This window comes from Onychomys torridus, chromosome 1 (assembly GCF_903995425.1).
Source record: "Onychomys torridus chromosome 1, mOncTor1.1, whole genome shotgun sequence".
Classification (NCBI taxonomy): Eukaryota; Metazoa; Chordata; class Mammalia; order Rodentia; family Cricetidae; genus Onychomys; species Onychomys torridus.
Genome location: NC_050443.1, coordinates 165,437,446 through 165,454,498, shown reverse-complemented (window position 1 = coordinate 165,454,498; position 17,053 = coordinate 165,437,446). Strand labels below are relative to the sequence as shown.

General features: G+C 48.5%; 2 protein-coding genes across 15 annotated transcripts in view; one reads left to right on the top strand and one right to left on the bottom strand.

The window, feature by feature from the left end:
* The window catches only part of Nt5c2 (5'-nucleotidase, cytosolic II), a 130,715-nt gene extending 125,815 nt beyond the window's left edge, over positions 1 to 4,900 (top strand). For all 14 annotated transcript variants that reach the window (XM_036171682.1, XM_036171728.1, XM_036171738.1 and 11 more), the window contains 5 exons: positions 717 to 887; positions 2,317 to 2,368; positions 2,474 to 2,534; positions 2,676 to 2,852; positions 3,470 to 4,900. In XM_036171682.1, coding sequence (XP_036027575.1) covers positions 717 to 887; positions 2,317 to 2,368; positions 2,474 to 2,534; positions 2,676 to 2,852; positions 3,470 to 3,706 — 698 coding nt within the window. In that variant the 3' untranslated portion in view covers positions 3,707 to 4,900. The remainder of the gene's footprint in view (positions 1 to 716; positions 888 to 2,316; positions 2,369 to 2,473; positions 2,535 to 2,675; positions 2,853 to 3,469) is intronic.
* Positions 4,901 to 6,674: 1,774 nt separating this feature from the next.
* Positions 6,675 to 17,053, bottom strand: part of Cnnm2 (cyclin and CBS domain divalent metal cation transport mediator 2) — a 140,246-nt gene continuing 129,867 nt past the window's right edge. Inside the window, exons 7-8 of the mRNA XM_036171671.1 lie at positions 15,341 to 15,525; positions 6,675 to 14,718 (exon numbers count right to left, since the gene is read on the bottom strand). Coding sequence (XP_036027564.1) covers positions 14,509 to 14,718; positions 15,341 to 15,525 — 395 coding nt within the window. The 3' untranslated portion in view covers positions 6,675 to 14,508. The remainder of the gene's footprint in view (positions 14,719 to 15,340; positions 15,526 to 17,053) is intronic.

Genomic DNA, 17,053 nt, shown 5'->3' with positions numbered 1-17,053 from the left:
CGTAGTTCTTCAGGACCAGAAAAGTCATCTTCTGAGAGTCAACAGTCCCCTGCTGATCAAAGTCAAGGGGTTGGGTTTTATTGTTACTGAGGAAGAAGATCCTTCTGTCCTCCTTTGCGGGCTTGTTGCGGTGTTCTGGAAGTATTTGAGTGTCTTTCTGCTCAAAGGACTTTCAAGAAGCCCATGTGGATGCATTTAATGTCAAGAGTCAGAAATAGTTGAATAAAGCCAACTTAATGAGAGATCTGTGATGGAAAATGGTTATGATACCTTTGGTGGTTCTGAGGATTGACCTAGGCCTCTTACATGCTAAACAACCACTGTACCACTGGACTCTCTCTCCAGCCCAGCTGTGGTATTTTAATGGTGTTCTTCTTATACTTTGTTGTCTTTTCAAGACAGGGTTTCTCTGTGTAGTCTTGGCTGTCCTGAAACCTACTTTGTAGACCATGTTGGCCTTGAACTCAGAGATCCACCTGCCTCTGTCTCCCAAGTGCTGGGATTAAGGTTGTGTGCCACCACTGCCTGACTAGACTTTTTACTGAGAACTCTGGTCCGCAGAGGAGGGCTTAAAGCCTTGACTAGGCTGTACAAAGAATAGTGAACTTTTGTCTCTAAGAAAGGCTCCTCTTTCCCATAAATAATTTCTGTAGTATATAGTGTGCTGCTCGGAATGCTTTAATATGGAAACGTTTTTTCTCATTCAATCCTTTTAGGTTCCTCTGATACAATCTGTGACCTGTTGGGAGCCAAGGGGAAAGACATTTTGTACATTGGAGATCACATTTTTGGAGACATTTTGAAGTCAAAGAAACGGCAGGGGTGGAGAACTTTCTTGGTGATTCCTGAGCTTGCACAAGAGCTCCATGTCTGGACTGACAAGAGTTGTAAGGAACTGTCACTCTTATACTTTCAAATCTTTGCCACAACTAGTGTCTATCTTACATGACAACTTTGACTCAGTTCTCTTAGATAAACCATCACTTTGTATACAAGACATCAAGTGGACACCCCTTGCAATTAATATAGTCTGTCATTCCACACAACTCTAGAATTTGTGTATACACACGTACACATCTTGCTCATGTATATATGTGTGCATAAGAGTTTATGAACTGCGACTCCACTTTGGTCTGCAGTCCATGTTTCTCCAACCACATCCAGTAGTCTCAGTCTCTCTGACACTCCTGGGCTGTGATTCTGGGGCAGTAATGGCTCTGAATGCTAATCACCGCTATTCATGAAGACGGAAGCCAAATTCCATTCTTAAACTGAGCCACACAGTGTGCAGTATGGTGCACACCTTTTCAGTTGGGCTACAGGTAGCTACATAAAGGTTGGATATGCAAGTTCTCCATCTGTATGTCCTAGTGTATCACCCTCACTATGGTAATAGTTACCAACTCTGCCACTTTGGCCTACATTGATGGGAACTGGCTCCTCTACTCAAAACCTGTGTGGACCTTAAGCCTTATTTTCTCACAAAGGAAAATGGGAATAACAGTAAGATCTGTCTCCAAGCTGGTGAGTCTCAGTTGATGTAGTACACATACAAGTAAAGTAGAAACGAAGGCTGTCTTCTCGGTGACAGAACCTAATTTGAATGACTCTTCTTGACCGTTGAGATGATGGAAGAAACCATGTTCTGTGTAGTAGATAAGCCAGGGCCTGGTTCTCTGGGGAACTCAGAAGCACACAGTTGATGCCGACTGTTGCTGCCCAGTTGTACACACAGTTTGAGCTTCCCTCCTGTGAGGTTTTAGGAGTCCTGCTTGCTCTGCCACGCTGTACAAGTCACATGAGTCTTTGTCCTGCTTTCTAAAAATGGGGCTGGCTGGATGTCTCAGTGGGTGGAGGTCCTTGCTGCTGAGCTTCCCCTGAGCTCAGTTCCCAGAATCCACATGGTGAGAACTGTCTCTCTCACACACTGTGGCACGTGCAAGCCCACACATCCACACACAAATACCTACGTTTTTTTACAAGTCAAACTATCAATAGTTGCTTTGGTGCCTGCCCACAAAGGAGAAGTTAGTACTTCGGAAGGCCCAGGTCAGACGTGCCTGAAAGGGGGAGTTGCGGTCAGTGGCTCTCAGGTAGGGAGACGGTTGAAAAGGGGACCGTGGTAGTCTGCTGCTGGCAGCATCCACGTGGGTGTCAGCAAGCTTCCAAGGAGACACAGGTGATTGATAACGCCTGCCTCCCATGTTAAGTCCAGGCTGTGGTCTCTGTCATATCTGAAGAAGAGTCACTTAAAAGCCAGGGGCTTTTGCTTGATTTATGTAAAACGTTTTCCTTTCTTTCCCAAACTTTAACTAGCACTTTTTGAAGAACTTCAGAGCTTGGATATTTTCTTGGCTGAACTCTACAAGTAAGTTTCTCAGTTCTGAAGCCCACCTGCCTTTTCGAGAACAAATGACATAGGAATACAGTGTGTTCCTTTAGAGAGTTTCACCGTGCTTCTTTTTGTCCCCAGGCACCTCGACAGCAGTAGCAATGAGCGTCCAGACATTAGTTCCATCCAGAGACGGATTAAGGTATCCAGATGGGATTTGGGATAAAATGTGGAAAATCAGTTGTCTAAATCATTTCCACGTTTCTGATTTATGCAGGGACTTGTGTGTAGCTGGTAACAAATAGTTGAATAAGCTGAGAACTAGTTTTTTTTTTTTTTTTAGAAAGTAACTCATGACATGGACATGTGCTATGGGATGATGGGAAGCCTGTTCCGCAGTGGCTCCCGGCAGACACTCTTTGCCAGTCAGGTGATGCGGTATGCTGATCTCTACGCGGCGTCTTTCATCAACCTGCTGTACTACCCCTTCAGCTACCTCTTCAGAGCTGCCCATGTCCTGGTGAGTGAAGCTGCTGTCACAGGTCCCAGCTGCAACAGTGCTGTGCAGTGACACAGAGACATTTGTGTGAGAACTGCATGCCTTATGTGGTTAGTAAGGAAACAGACCAAGATAGAAACTCTCTGAAGTCACACGGTACAGGGAAGACTTGCCTCCTCCAAGTAGGGTGTGTTGGCTTACACCTATAATCTCAGCTTTAGTGGGAGATATAGGCAGGAAGATTGGGAGTTCAAGGCCATCTTCAACCCCAGGAGACCTGTGTTTAAAAAAGAGCCAGGTGTGGTGGTGCATGCTTGTAGTCTCAGTGCTGGAAGGTGAAGCGAGCGGTCTTGAGTTAGGACTACATTGAGAGACTCCTTTGTTAGTACTGACTGAAAGAAATGTTTTCATATGTCGTCCCGAAACTGCTCTGTTTCAGGACCGGTTTAGGGAGTATAAAAATAGAAAGTAAGATTTTTCTGTTTTATTCGTTCTCATCTGTAGGAAACAACCCAGGCAGCTTAGGTGCTTCTGCCCCTGCTGTTGTAGATATCACTCTTACAGACACTGGAGACGCACAAAGTTAGGATTCGGGTGGCACTTGTCTTTGCTGTGCCTGAGCCTTTGCTTTGTTCTAGATGCCTCATGAGTCAACAGTGGAGCACACACATGTGGATATCAATGAGATGGAATCTCCTCTCGCCACCCGGAACCGCACGTCCGTGGATTTCAAAGACACCGACTACAAGCGACACCAGCTTACAAGGTCCATTAGTGAGATTAAGCCCCCCAACCTCTTTCCACTGGCTCCCCAGGAGATTACACACTGCCATGATGAAGATGATGATGAAGAGGAGGAGGAAGAGGAAGAATAAGGAGGCAAACTGAAAGCCTTAGCACCAGTCCACAAGTCTGGCAGGACTCACGCACGGGACAAGGGTGGCCTTGTTTGGATTCTATTAGGGAGGGTGGGAGGACCTCATCAAAGTACATTTGGAAAGTTTCTGAAGGCTTTAAATAATTCTAATCATAGCTACTCACTTCAGTTTTGTGTATCTGTACTCCTGCAGATTGTGCAGAACTGTAGGAAGAACAGGTCCAAAGTCAGGTGGAGCTGCATGCAGATGGCACCCCTGTGGTTGTGATAGTGTCTTCCTCATCGGTGTGTCATCTGCATACACTAGGGGTAGGAAAGGGTTGCAGAGCCGGGAGCCTGGTGGGAAAAGGTGAGCCTCAGTGCCGCATTCCTACAAACCCCACTTTTCCAGTGTTATACAGTGCTGTCCATCAGTGGAGAGATACCTTGTGTTCATTATCAAGTGTAGTCCTCTGTCAGGTCAAGTTTCCTTCCGTCAGCTTCTGGGTTTCTTCTGTGGCCCTGGCCAGGCTGCTGCTGTGTGGTGCCTTTGTGGGTTTCTGTCTGGAAAGTGGTTCTCGACTAGACTGGAGGGTTGAATTTGAGACAAGTCCTCCTTGCTACATTTTTAAAGATTGGTAGCACAATGCTTTTTGTTAGGTAAAAACAATCCTTTTGGGGAATGTAGGTGAGGACAGAAAGGTTCCCAGAGAACAGCAGCTGCTGCTTTTGGCAGCTCTGCCGCCATCAGCATGGGCTGCAGGAGTGCCCTGCTCCCGCCCACACAGATCGGAAGGGGCGCTATAGCAAAGGTACAGTCAGAATCTGTTCCCTGGAGAATCCTGCGTGCGGGAAATGACTTCCTGCTCGGAATACAGCAAGAGCCTGTGAATATGAAGGCACATGACTACCCTGCCAGTGCAGGGAGGTGCCCACACTTGGAAGGGTTTTATAGAGTCTGCTTTTAACTCTCAGCTCTTTTCTTCCATCCTTGGCCCTGGTCACTAGGGTACTGGCTGCTCTAGAGCTCAGGGAAGTGTATGTCTAATGCTGACATCTGCCCGTGTGAGGGACAACTGCCACAGCCGTTGTTGGGCCTCAGGTGGCTTTAGGGTTGGCTAAGGGAAATGACATTCTCAAAATTGCTAACTATATCTGTATTACTTTTAGTTAAAGAACATGTGTTTCATAGGTATAAAGATTTTTTCACCAAGGTTTTTGGCTTTTTTTTTTTTTTTTTAAAGACCAAGTTTACCTATATAGTCCTGGCTGTCCTGGAACCCTTATGTAGAAAGACTGGCCTTGAACTCACAGAGATGTGTCTGCCTCTGCCTCCTGGGTGCTGGGATAAAGGCGTGTTCTACCACAGCTGGCTTGTTTTAAAGTAATCATTTGAGAGGTATGGAACACAGCTCAGCAACTTAGCCAAGGCCTGCACAACTCCACTAGCTGTGGCTTTAGAGTAAGTCATACTAAGTAACACGCATCTGCCTGGTATCTCTGGAAAGTGGACAGTTAGATCTGTTTTTAAAATGTAGAGACTCTGATAGCCATGCTAGTTACTAACTGTTCTCATTCAGGCTGATGTTACAGTGTTAAGTCTTCTCAGGCCCAGATCATCTCTGTGGCACGTGACAGCTACAGCCACCTTGCTGATAGCAGTGCGTACACTCCTTCGTTCCCTTCAGAGCTGAGGTGGACACTGCTGTGCTCTGCCTTCTCTACTTTGTGTTGTATTTCTCTAACAGTTGGCTCCAGATGACTTGGGGACACTGCATGGAGAGTGCACAGTTTCCTCAGGATCATCAGAGGGGGCTGCTAACGAGCTAGGGCTCCACGAGGGAGCAGTAGATGATCCCCTGCTCAATATGTGCTGGCAGTCTGCATGGCAGGTGACTGACATTTCAAAATATAAAATGTGAAAGCTCTGGCTGTCCTGGAGCTCACTCTGTAGACCAGGCTGGCCTCGAACTCAGAGATCCGCCTGCCTCTGCCTGGGATTAAAGGTGTGTGCCACCACTGCCCAGCTTCATTGTTTTCTTAAACCTGAATAATTTAGATCACAACAATGGCAGACTTTCCATCTTTCTTGAGAACCTTTTTAAGGGATTTTGTACACACTCCTTCATTTTCAGGCTTTATAGAACATCAGAATTCAAAAGTCCCTTCTTCAGTGCTAGACTGAACTCCAGGCCTGTGGCACTATCTCGGTGTCTCCTGTGCAGGGTCCCATAGCTAGAGAGTTGACCATACACACTTCTCCATGAGCGTCTTAGAATCCATTTGAAGCAGAGAAAGTTCAGTGTTTGTTTTATGGCCAAGATTTTCTTCTGCCGTAAGCATAGCTCTGCTGAGATAAAGTGAGCCATCACCACCCCCTTCAAGCTACTCCAAGATGCTTTTTAAATTTTGTTTTAAACAGAATAACTGAGCTACAAAACCCTAAGTCACATTGTCTTTAGAAAGCTACTTACAAAAGCTTTATGTAGTTACATCTCAGATTTAAAAGTAGCTTGCCTATGTTTAGATATTTCTAAATTGCACTTACTTGTTTAAGAACTTTAAAGTCCTGCAATTTTTCCGAGGCTTCTTGGGCATTTTAAAATACTCTGCTTATTCACCACGAATAGCCTGAGATAAACAACTGCATGTTTAAGTCTGTATTAGGACAGGAACTTGGCTCACATTCCATGTTATGGAAACTATTTAACCTCTTTCTGATGGTGGGAAAATGACATGCAGAAGTCATCGCCATCCCGTCAGCAGCCCTGTTCCTGTGAGGCTTGAGAGTTAGGGCCTCAGTACCCAGTTTCTCATGGCGTTCCTTCTTGTTACAGCTTTTCCTCAGAGGGAACAATTTCTCACCATACATCTGAGGATGCCTGAGGCTACAATCCTTATCAAAGATGAAACAAAAGTGTGCCCTGATAGTGAGGCCCATAAATGACATACACATGTACAACAGCCAAAAAACAGAGCCTGGAGACTGCAGAGCCACACTGCCACACACCTCCACTAACAGGAAAATAAAACTTTACTACCCCACTGCTGTCCAGAAATAGCAGAAAGCAGATCATTTAGAAAGAATATTCATTTACAAAAGTCAGTTTTTTTCCTCCTCACTTTCCCTGGTTTCTCAACATATGGCAACAACAGTGTGATGAAGACGTCTGAGAAAACACTGTAATTGCAAGAAATAAGATGTAGCCACATGCCACCCCAGCATGTCAGTCAACAACAGACCATGGCTATCACAGTGGCCCCGTAAGTTTATATGCTGATGTAACTGTCAGGCTTGTGAAAGTACATGCTATGCTGTTCCCATGAGGTTGCCTAATGACACATTTCTCAGCACACATCCCCACTAAAATGATGCATGAAGTTCCTCTTAGAGCCACAACATCAAATCACATCTGACTTAAGTCTGAGCACCATCACAGACATGCATACTTGTACACGACATGTCTAAGTCAGGATTTTCCAACTTGAAATTCCCAGTTTTGAGCCTGGCCACTTGATGTTTCTTCACACAGGGTAAGGGTCCCAAACAGACGAACAGGGAGCTGTTTCGCACCAAACTCTTCCCAAGGAGCTGTAGATGACATGGGAGACTAGACGGAGGTAATGAGCTGTGTGCCATGAACATGTTGTCCCCATGGAGACAGTGACAGTCCTTCAAGTCTCAAGTTCCTCAGAGTTTGCCAAGCACATCTTCCCAGCATTGAACATTGTAATAAATGGCCATTCCTTACTGAGAGGTTCTCGGTAGAGTTAACTTTGGACTTGTGGGTGTGGGGTTCTTCATTTCCAAGGAGAAATGGCTGAGTCTCAGCACCTGCCTGGTGTGCCCTGGCTTTTCAGCCCTCAGAATCACTAACACAACAGCGGGAAGCCTTTCACCAAAGCCCAGCATCCCTTCTCCAGAAACGTGTCCCTCATCTGGTCACCTGCCAGGACAGATGACAAGGGCCACATAACAATTCCTTTATCCTAGGGCTTCCCAATCATTTGTACCTAGAAATACGAGTCCAGATGTGAGGCCTCGGAGGAAAACGACAATCCCATAGCAAAAGAGCCTGTCAGCAGTCCAATAGAGAGAACTTTTTAGGCTCTAGTGAGGAGTATGTCTCATTAGATTTCATTGTCTTCAGGATATGTAAACATAGGTGGGGATGTAGCCCAGTGGTAGGACACTTGCCTTGCATGTCAAGGGCCCTGGGTACCACAAAAAAGCAAAAAGTGAAGTTGCCAGAGGTCAGTGCCAGGCTCAGGGAAGTTAGCACCGCCACTTCTCCAGTGTCTCCCTCCTGCTGGTTACCTGTTTCCTGGAAGCTCTGAGCCCAGTGAAGCTCAGAAAGGAACTGGCACGGGCATGATGGGGCTGCACAGGGTCGCCACACAACTGCCTCTCCTTGGGCGTTTCCACCCATCTCAGCACTCAGCTGATGAAAATCCACCCACAGCAGGCAGCCGGCGGGGAGTGTGCAGTGGCCATCTTCCTTCGCTACTACTTTGTGCTGAGTCTAGGGAAAAGGAGCCAGATTCTGGGCCACAGGTGCATTCTTTCCCCTTCAGGAAATGTTCATGGTCAGAGAGAGGTTTAAAGTCGGTCTTGTGAGTACTCCTCTGAAATGTTCTCACACAGGACACGTGTTACAACTGACCGTCATGATCAGGCACATTAGGGACTCTTGAGGGGCCACTTGAGGCTTGATTCTCAGAGCATGGGCTTGTTTGGAATGGGAAATACAGAAAATCAAAACAAAAACAAAGTGGCAGCCAAATAGTGGGTCACCAAGCACCTTGAACTTCAGCCAGAAGGTGGTGTGGGTCTTGTCAACAGTAGAGAGAGACCAAAGGAAGAGGTCTGCGGTGACAGCAAAAGTCGAGGGCCATTCTTGAAGTGCATCTGATACGCCTCCCATACCTTGTGTCACTTGAGGGTCACACACCCATGAGCCACCCATCCTCTCTGATTAGAGGGCCTACATAGCAGTTCTCATCTTTAGAGCCAGTTGAGAGGCCATTTCCAAGGACAACCTAGCTCTTCCATGCGCCTAGCTGCTGGGTGTCAGTAGGGTGGCTAGGATCTGCAGCAAGCTGGGTGGCTACTTCTACCTTTTTCCAGGGGGTGGCTGATGGGGCAGACCTTGCTCCTTGGAAGGAGAACACTCCCAGAACCAGCTGTACCAGGCTGCAACTTGGAGGCACTCAACTTGTATTTCAGACTTTGCAGTGTCTGTCCAAGGGAGATGCCCTGAAGTGATCCAGTCCAGGCTTTCCTACTAGTGAAGCCATGTGATTGGGGAGGGGACCAAGGCTGAACAAAACAAAATGGTTGGTGTTACATAGAGGAAAGAGGGAACACACATCTGCTAGAAGGGTGAACAGAAAATCATTTATCTAAATAGAATAATAGAAATAAACAAAACCTTTTAAAAACAATCACAAGATTTACAAATAAATTGGTACAAAATAAATAGGTATTGTAAATCTACAACATTTGAGTTATAAACGCATCCATAGTGACAGTCAGCTTGTGCCGCCTGTGCTGGTTCAGCTTCCCATTTATGCTCAAATGCACGACATGGACACCATGATACAGCAGGTACAGCTAAGGAGGGTAGAAACACCAGGCAAAGCAGGGCTTGCTTTAGGCCCAAGGCAATGTTGGTAACTGGGCCATGACACCAGGAAGAGGCATGTTTAGAGCCTAGACAGGCAGGCTGCTTCCATGATAGATAGGTTCTGCAATGGTAGGTGAGAAGTAGAGGCCATCATTTAGGGACCAGGAAACTGATCTGGCTTGGGTAGTGATGAGGAAGGAGCCACATGCTACCACCACACAGGGCCACTTCTGCAGTAACTCATGAAGACTTGAGAAAATTGCTGCCACCTACCTCTCAAATACTGGCCATCAGGAATGAGTTGGGGGTAGGGCAATGAAAGAAGCTTGGAGGAAGAGCAGCAATACAGTTTTTTTTTTTTCCTTTAAAAAAAAAAAAAATACCACTATCCTCTCACCCAATAAGGGACCACAGAACCCTAGGCTCCATGGATGAGGGGCTTCAAAACAGTGTCTTAGTCATAGATGATATACTAACAGAAGAGACATATGTACATAATAAATAATATAAAATAAAGCATATACATTTGTGGATTTAAAGGACTGCAAAAATAAGTCAATGGATTGGTAGACTTCACAGTAGACCAGACATGGATAGTAGTGAATCAGAAGCTAGGCAGGGGCTGTCTAGGGAATGAGTCCAAAGACTCGCTCTTCCCTACTTCCTCTGTTCTAGGGGCCTGGGACCCAGCTGTTTGTATGTAAGAAACCTGAGTCTCGGGGAAGAGCAGGCACTCAGGTATGTTAGGCCCCTCTGATAGTTCTCTTCAGGGTGATTCAGGAAGAATCCAACCCCCTAAGCAAATCCATGTGGATCAGATGTGAGCAACATGAGAATCTGTTGCCTTTCCAAATGAGGCCAGACAGTACCTGAGCCATCCTTATCTGAAGTCATTGTTGACCCACAGCTCTCCTGCTGCATGTGTTAACAGCTGTGTACATACAAACACCTGGAACCTGACTCCTGCCATTTTGATATTGCTTCAAGTACCGCCTGGCATTCCCCATCAAAAGGCATTTAAAACAATCACAGTTGAGATGTCTCAATGGCTCTAGTTTAAAAGGATTGCTATGTCAGTCACAGGGAACCAAGAAACAAAGGTCCCCAGCTGCTTGCTGTTCTCTCTGCCTGACTGGGGTGGGCCTGGGGGAAGGGAAATAGGACTCCCCAGAAGGAAAATCGGTGAAATATCGTCGACTCTGCTGGAGGAAGGCCTGCTCATCCCAGGCTTGAGACCAGCTAACAGCAGGCTCAGCCTTCTAACACTACTCATCCCTCACATAGAAGCAAGCGAACCCCAGTGAGTTCATCTTTCCCATCAGCCACTCAAACACAAAAGTAAATGGCCCTGAGGTATAAAAATCCACTGAGTAGGTTGCTCATTGATAAATTTGTATGAGGAAAACTCCAAATCCCACCCCCCCCCCAATCACTCCCCTCTACATCTCTACATTCCTCCTAATTCTGGGCTAGCCTACAACTTACCCAGTTGTCCTTGAGCACACAAGCACCACAAGCTTAGGCCCAGAATGGGAGCAAACAGCCTGATCCCCCAGTAAGAAAGGGCACACTGGTACTTCCAGTGCCTCGACCAGCCACCTCACAAGAAAAGCACATCTTGGGTCAGAGCAAGGAGGGAGTTATGCCAAGCTCCCATGGAGTTTAGGCTACACGGTGCGTTGTAAGAAGTCAGCCCTCTCAGGCCTGCTCTTTAGTCCAGGGAGCAAGGTGTGTCCGCTGCACCAGTTAACCTGCCTGCTCACCCCTGGGAGACCTCATCCCCTGCTCCAGGCACAGGGACTGGCACGGATCCCTGGCAGCCTTCAGAGAAGGACAGGTGCCTGCGTGTGGTTTAACTAGCCAGGACACAGGCTCAGTCACTCAGCACCTACTTGGCTTGCTCCTTAACCCAAGTAACTTGGGGGCAGAAGTCCGTGGTCCCTGTTTAACTTCAAGTGCTGTTGCTTCATTTCTTAAGGGAAATGCGTTTGGACCTGCCATGTTTTCCTAGACTTGGAAAAGCTAGTCCTTCAGCTGTACAGAGCTGGGGATGGCAAGGTGACTTCTGACAGTGTTCCTGTCAGTGTGAAGTTCTGCCCCGAACACCTGCACACATTTCCTGGAATGACATGAGAAAGTGGTGTGTGGCTCAGCTCCCTTCATGCGAGGTCAACCACGCCCATAGAGAGTTTGAAAGAGGAGGCACCTTCAAATTAAGAACCAAAGTTTAATCTAGTAGACTAGCACCCCAGTACTCATGGAGAAATTTCAGGATTCTGTTTTCCCAAGAGTTGAGTTACCAGAGTTGGGGCCTGCCTGATGGACAGTGAGCAGCAGAGGAAGAACCCTCATTTACAGTGAATGTCCTGGCCACAGCTGCACACAAGGCTGCCCTGTCCTCTGGCTGGCAGCAGCGGCTCTAGACACCACTGTGGGGCAGGGAGGAGACCCACAGCAACCCGAGTCTGGCCTGCCTGCCTTACCCCTCCTCCCTCCATGTTTGATGGTGCAGCAGCCTGGGAGGACTACAGGCCAGACCTACAAGGAAGGAGCCCTGTGCGTGGCCATTCCATTGCCTGCCAGTCTTTCTTGTGGAAGCTCATGGGGTCAGGCCACAGGTGCTATGTGCCCTTCCTAGCCAAGACGATGCTGCTGGCCCAGAGGGGCAGAGAGCCAGTGCCTTTCCTTCAGCTGGCTAAGGAGTCTGGGAAAGGGGAGAGCTGAAGAACTGGTCACTCAGACGCAAGCCCTGTTTGAAGGTTAAGGACTCCGCAGAGCAACTCAACCATAGCCAGTTCACCTTGGTGCACTCGGGATCAAGGTAGGAACTATTCTGAATTCCTGGTTTTTAGAACTGAGTACTCGAAGGTAATTAGATCATTAACAGGACATGCACGCAAAGCTGGCTGGCTGCAATCTCAATCTTTGAGAACCCCACTCCCCAGCTCCTTTGTAAGAGACTGCAGTTAGCGGCCACACTAGGCGGTGACTGACACTCTCCACACATCTCTAGGATCTACAAACAGCAAAGCTTGAAAAGGGACCAAGCATGCTTCTCTCCCAGAGGCCCCTTCCAGCAGCAAGGCTGCCTGAGGCAGGTGTGCACAGTGCCTGAGGCTGGCAGAGTGAAGCACTCACCATGATAGCCTTGCTGGGCTCCTGGCTCCTCAGGCCTCAGGGAGGTGCCCAGGTGGAAGCTTGTTGGAGAGGCCCCGGCCCTAGCCCAACTGAAAGTTAACATCTGCACACATTATACTCCATTATGCTCCTTGGTAAATGGATGCGTTTGAAAAGACGGTACTCACAGTATAAGGATCCATATGGTAGGAACTCCATCCCAATGTAACAGGCTAGGTACCAGGAGTAGGCCTCTCTCTCTGTGACCCTCCACTAAGTGAAGCCAGCCCTTCTCTGTCAGGCACAGTACCTTCTGAGAACACTCCAGGACCACTACCCAGAGTTAACACTGATAGTGGACATGGCACCAGAGGCCCAAACCCAGGTGCAGTAGGGTGCTCTGGGTCCATTCCTAGCGCGCGCGCACACACGCGCACACACACACACACACACACACACACACACACACACACACACACACACGTTTCCAGAGTCACCAACTATCTACCAGGAGACCAACCCAACATGTCACCCTCCCAGAGCCCAACCTGGGGTTCACAGACCTCCTACCTGAGGGAGGCGGCTGATGTCGAGCCTTAGGGTTCCCTGGGCAGGAAGCCCGGGCACAGGAAGGCTCTCTTCTCCAGCAGTGACCTGGGTAGTAAGAATCCTATTGAACACTATGGTCAGGAGTTCATTTCAGTGTATGAGTGTTGCCAGCAAAAACAGGTAACCACTTCAAACAAACAAGCTAGTTAAGGATTCAGTCACCCAAACAGTACCCGCTGGCATGAATTTCACAACACATGGTAAATTTGGTATTAAAATAAGACAGACACACACATGAGACAGTCAAAACACACATTTGGTTTCTAAATCCATTTGGGGTCAAACTGCTGTACGGGCAGCCTCTCTGGCACTGGCCACATGTGAAGCAGGAGGCACCTGTGAGCAGGGCCACTGCCACTTGTGGGCCCTACAGCTCAGGGACAAGATGGGAGGGGGCACTTGGCTCTGGAAGGAGGGCCGGGACAAGCTATCCCTTGTCCTTCCACTAAAAACATGGGTCTAGAAATGCCCAAGTACATAGGCCACCCCACCCCACCTCATTCTGATAACACACAAATCCTGGTGGGAAGAGGCACTCATGGAGCTGCACGCCACATGTTCATTCAGAAGCCCCATGGAAGGTTTCCATTTGGCACCTGGAGCAGCAGCTTGGGTTAGCAAGAGTGAGGGCCCAGAAGGTGCAGGGTGGCTCAGCTGATGCCCCAGACCACCCCAGGTTACAGGAATGTGGATGAAGTCAACTTGCCTCTTGCCAATGATAAACCATGGGTTTAAAATTCATTAACATTCATTTTGGTGATAAAAATTCCTTAGGGTGGGAGCAAAATCACATTCCCAAACAAACGTTAACCCTTCCTGAGGGAAAGGGACACAGTTAAACATTTTCGAAACAACACTATGTGTAGAGGGGCGTCTGCAGCTGCTGCCAACACCCACAGTGACGACAGACTTGGCACGTTCCTCAGTGACATGGTTTTCGTCATTCATCCATCGAGTTCGACAGTGACACCCACCGGCACACAGAGGAAAGGTATCCTTCCTGGGGACAGCCGAGGAAGGCCACTCAGGCAAGTCCATCCTGTTAGGGTTACATCATGGGATCACAGCAGAGTTAGTTCAGACAGACCAACTTAAAACTCTGCAAAAGACACTTAAAAACAAAAACATGATCTTTTGAAAAAAATAAACGAAACAATTTTTAAATTCATGCAAATTGAGGGAGGAAAGAAATGATAAAAGGTACTGAAAAAATAAACATGATTCTATTTGGGCGGAAGAAGTCTGTCTCCGAATTCTTGAAAGCCATGCCCCAGCTGTCGACGACGTCGCGAGTCTGGTCTCCACCCTGCCCCATGCCGTCCTCAGCTTGCTGTCCTCTGCGGCCTCCAGGGAAAGGGACAAAGTCTTTGGTCTCAATGCTGTAGGACGCAGCATGGCAGACAAGCTCACACTGTGGGAAGTCATGGTCAGACAGGCCAGGAGGCCGGACGAGGAGGCCTGAGCAGCCCTAAATGGCGCCTTCACTGTGCAGGCTGTGGTTGGCCTTGTTGTGCGACACACAGTTCTGTTCATTGAGTAAGTTGGCCGTCTCGTCTGGCAACCCATCATGAAGCTCCGTAAGAGTCAATTCGATTTTAGTGTTTTCACTGTCTGAAGACTGAGGGGTTTTGTCCATCCGGGATGCCATCAAGGCGTTTTGGTACTGCTGTCTGGAGATCTGGGGGCCGGAAGAGGACACAGAAAACAGATGGAGACAGTACTGACTTTTAGGTTCTCTGCATCACACACTTAACGCCCCCAAACACACACTGAACACCCCCAAAGGCCCAGAGCTCTGGGAGGAAATCATCCTTGAGTAGAAACTGGGCAGCTCAGAAGTTCAGGCTGGCTCCAGCCATCCAGTCAGTTCTCCGCACTAGAACCATTGCTGCCTTCGGCCCGTGTGTTCAGAGACCAGAGAAGTGGACAGCAACTGCCATAATTAAAGCCGCGTTGGTCTCCAAAAGATGTCTATTTCAGACTAAGAGAAGAACATGTCTCCAGGGCAGACGGCAGCCTCAGTGCTTTCCAGGCCAACCAGAGTCAGCAGCTACAGGCTCCAGAGAGTTCTGAGAACCGCTCTTTTCCCTCATCTCCAGTTCCTGTCCCCCGCCAAGACCACATCTGCTGTGGCTGCTCGCGGCTGCTCACAGCATGGAACTGGGATCAATGTGTTTTTCTGCCTGTGTGCTTGGCCCAGAAGAGGGAGGTGGGGTGCTCTGACAGCAAAAGGGAAGCCTGTGGGGAGTGGACAAGCCGGGAGGGAAGTGATACCTAGCAGCCAGCCCTCCCCCACTCACCTTGACGAACTGTAGGTCAGAGAGGGCTCGGACTGAGTAATCCGGGATGTAGACCTGGAGGAATGAGGAATTGAGCTGATTGTTGCTGCTCCCCAAGGTTGGTGTCATGGCATCAATCCGGTCGCTTCGACTGAGAGAATCTGAGTGGTTCAGGCCACAGGGGCGAGGAGGTGACTTATTTTCACCTAGAAAAGGGAGAAGAGACAACTTTGAAAGCACTGTGGATAAAGCCAATGGGGAGTGACTACTCCAAGTGAACAGTGATTACACAGGCACACACCATGTCTCTCCCGCAGGCAACATGGGTCTCAGCTGTGACAGACCCAGTCTGGGTAGAAAGGCAGAGGCTCATGGGAGGAGAACCCGTCTTACAGGGGAACATCACTAGATGCACAGGTGGGGCCGGGACAAGGTCCAGGACATGGAAGCTGCCCGAGACAAGAGCCAAAAAGGCTCTTCATTATTTTTCTAGAAACCAAAACTAATTTTCAAAGTCCCTCTGTATGTCTCTTTGCCTTTTTGCCACCAGCCAGCTCAAGGATGCCTGGAGGTGACGGCAACCCTGTGAAAGGTGCCTTGGTGCTAAGGGTTCCAGGAGTGAGCTCTTTGGAGCAAGTGTTCAGAGAGCCGGGGGGGGGGGGGGGGGGGGGGGGGAAGCAGGAGACCTAAGTGTTCCTGCGGTCAGAGAACATTCCTCATAGGTTTTTTTTTTTTAAATGTGCAAGTCTGTGCACCACACACAGTGCCCATGGAGGCCAGAGGAGGTTGGATCCCCCAGAACTGAAGGTACAATTTTTAGTTGCCATGTGGTACAAAGAATTGAACCTAGGTCCTCTGGAAAAGCAACAAGTGCCCTTAACCAGAGCCATCTCTCCAGCCCCCCATCCCCTGGAGCTTTAGAGATGAATTGTGTTAAAAATAAAACTCTAGCTGTATGTGGTGGCACATGCCTTTAATCCCGGCACTCAAGGACAGAGTAGATGCATCTTTGAGTTTGAGGCCAGCCTTGTCTACAGAGGAAGTTCCAGGGCAGCTGGGGTTACAAGAGAACCCTGTCTCAAAAAACCTAAGTAAGTAAATAAACAAACACCCCTCACTTCACAGGCCAAGGAGGCTGCTTTTCCTCTGCTGGAGGCGACTCTAGTACTCTGAATCACAGAATGCCACAGGAGTAGAGGAGACCCACTTACCTATGGTCCAATGTCCTTAACAGATGCCCCCACAGAAGAGCCAGCCTGTGGCTAGTCTGCCCCTCAACTGTGGGAAAGTCTCTCACCATGGTCACAGTCTACCTCCTACCTCAAGTGACAGGCTTACGCAGTGCCACTGAGGAACTTGCAAGGGCCCTGAAGAACCCAAAGCACTGCGTTCCCCAGAGCCTTCCCTCCCCTCACAGCGGTACCAACCCCTCAGACCACCCTCATCACCAACTCCATTTGGTAAACGTCCCCTCAGGACAGGGACCGTCAGTACACCAGGACTCCCAGGCCACGGGCTCTGAATCTACCATCCTGTTTTCCTGTCACAGCTCACAGCTCTGGCTCCCACTGCGGTTGACTCAGCAGCGCCCCCTACTGCCCCTTCCACCTCCTGAGAGAATGGCATCGTAGTCACCAGACTTGGCAGAGAACTTTGAACAGGCAACCCAACTCCGCTAAGCTTCAAAATCCTTATCTGTAAAATGTGCACAGTGCTCCCCAGCTCATAGGTCTG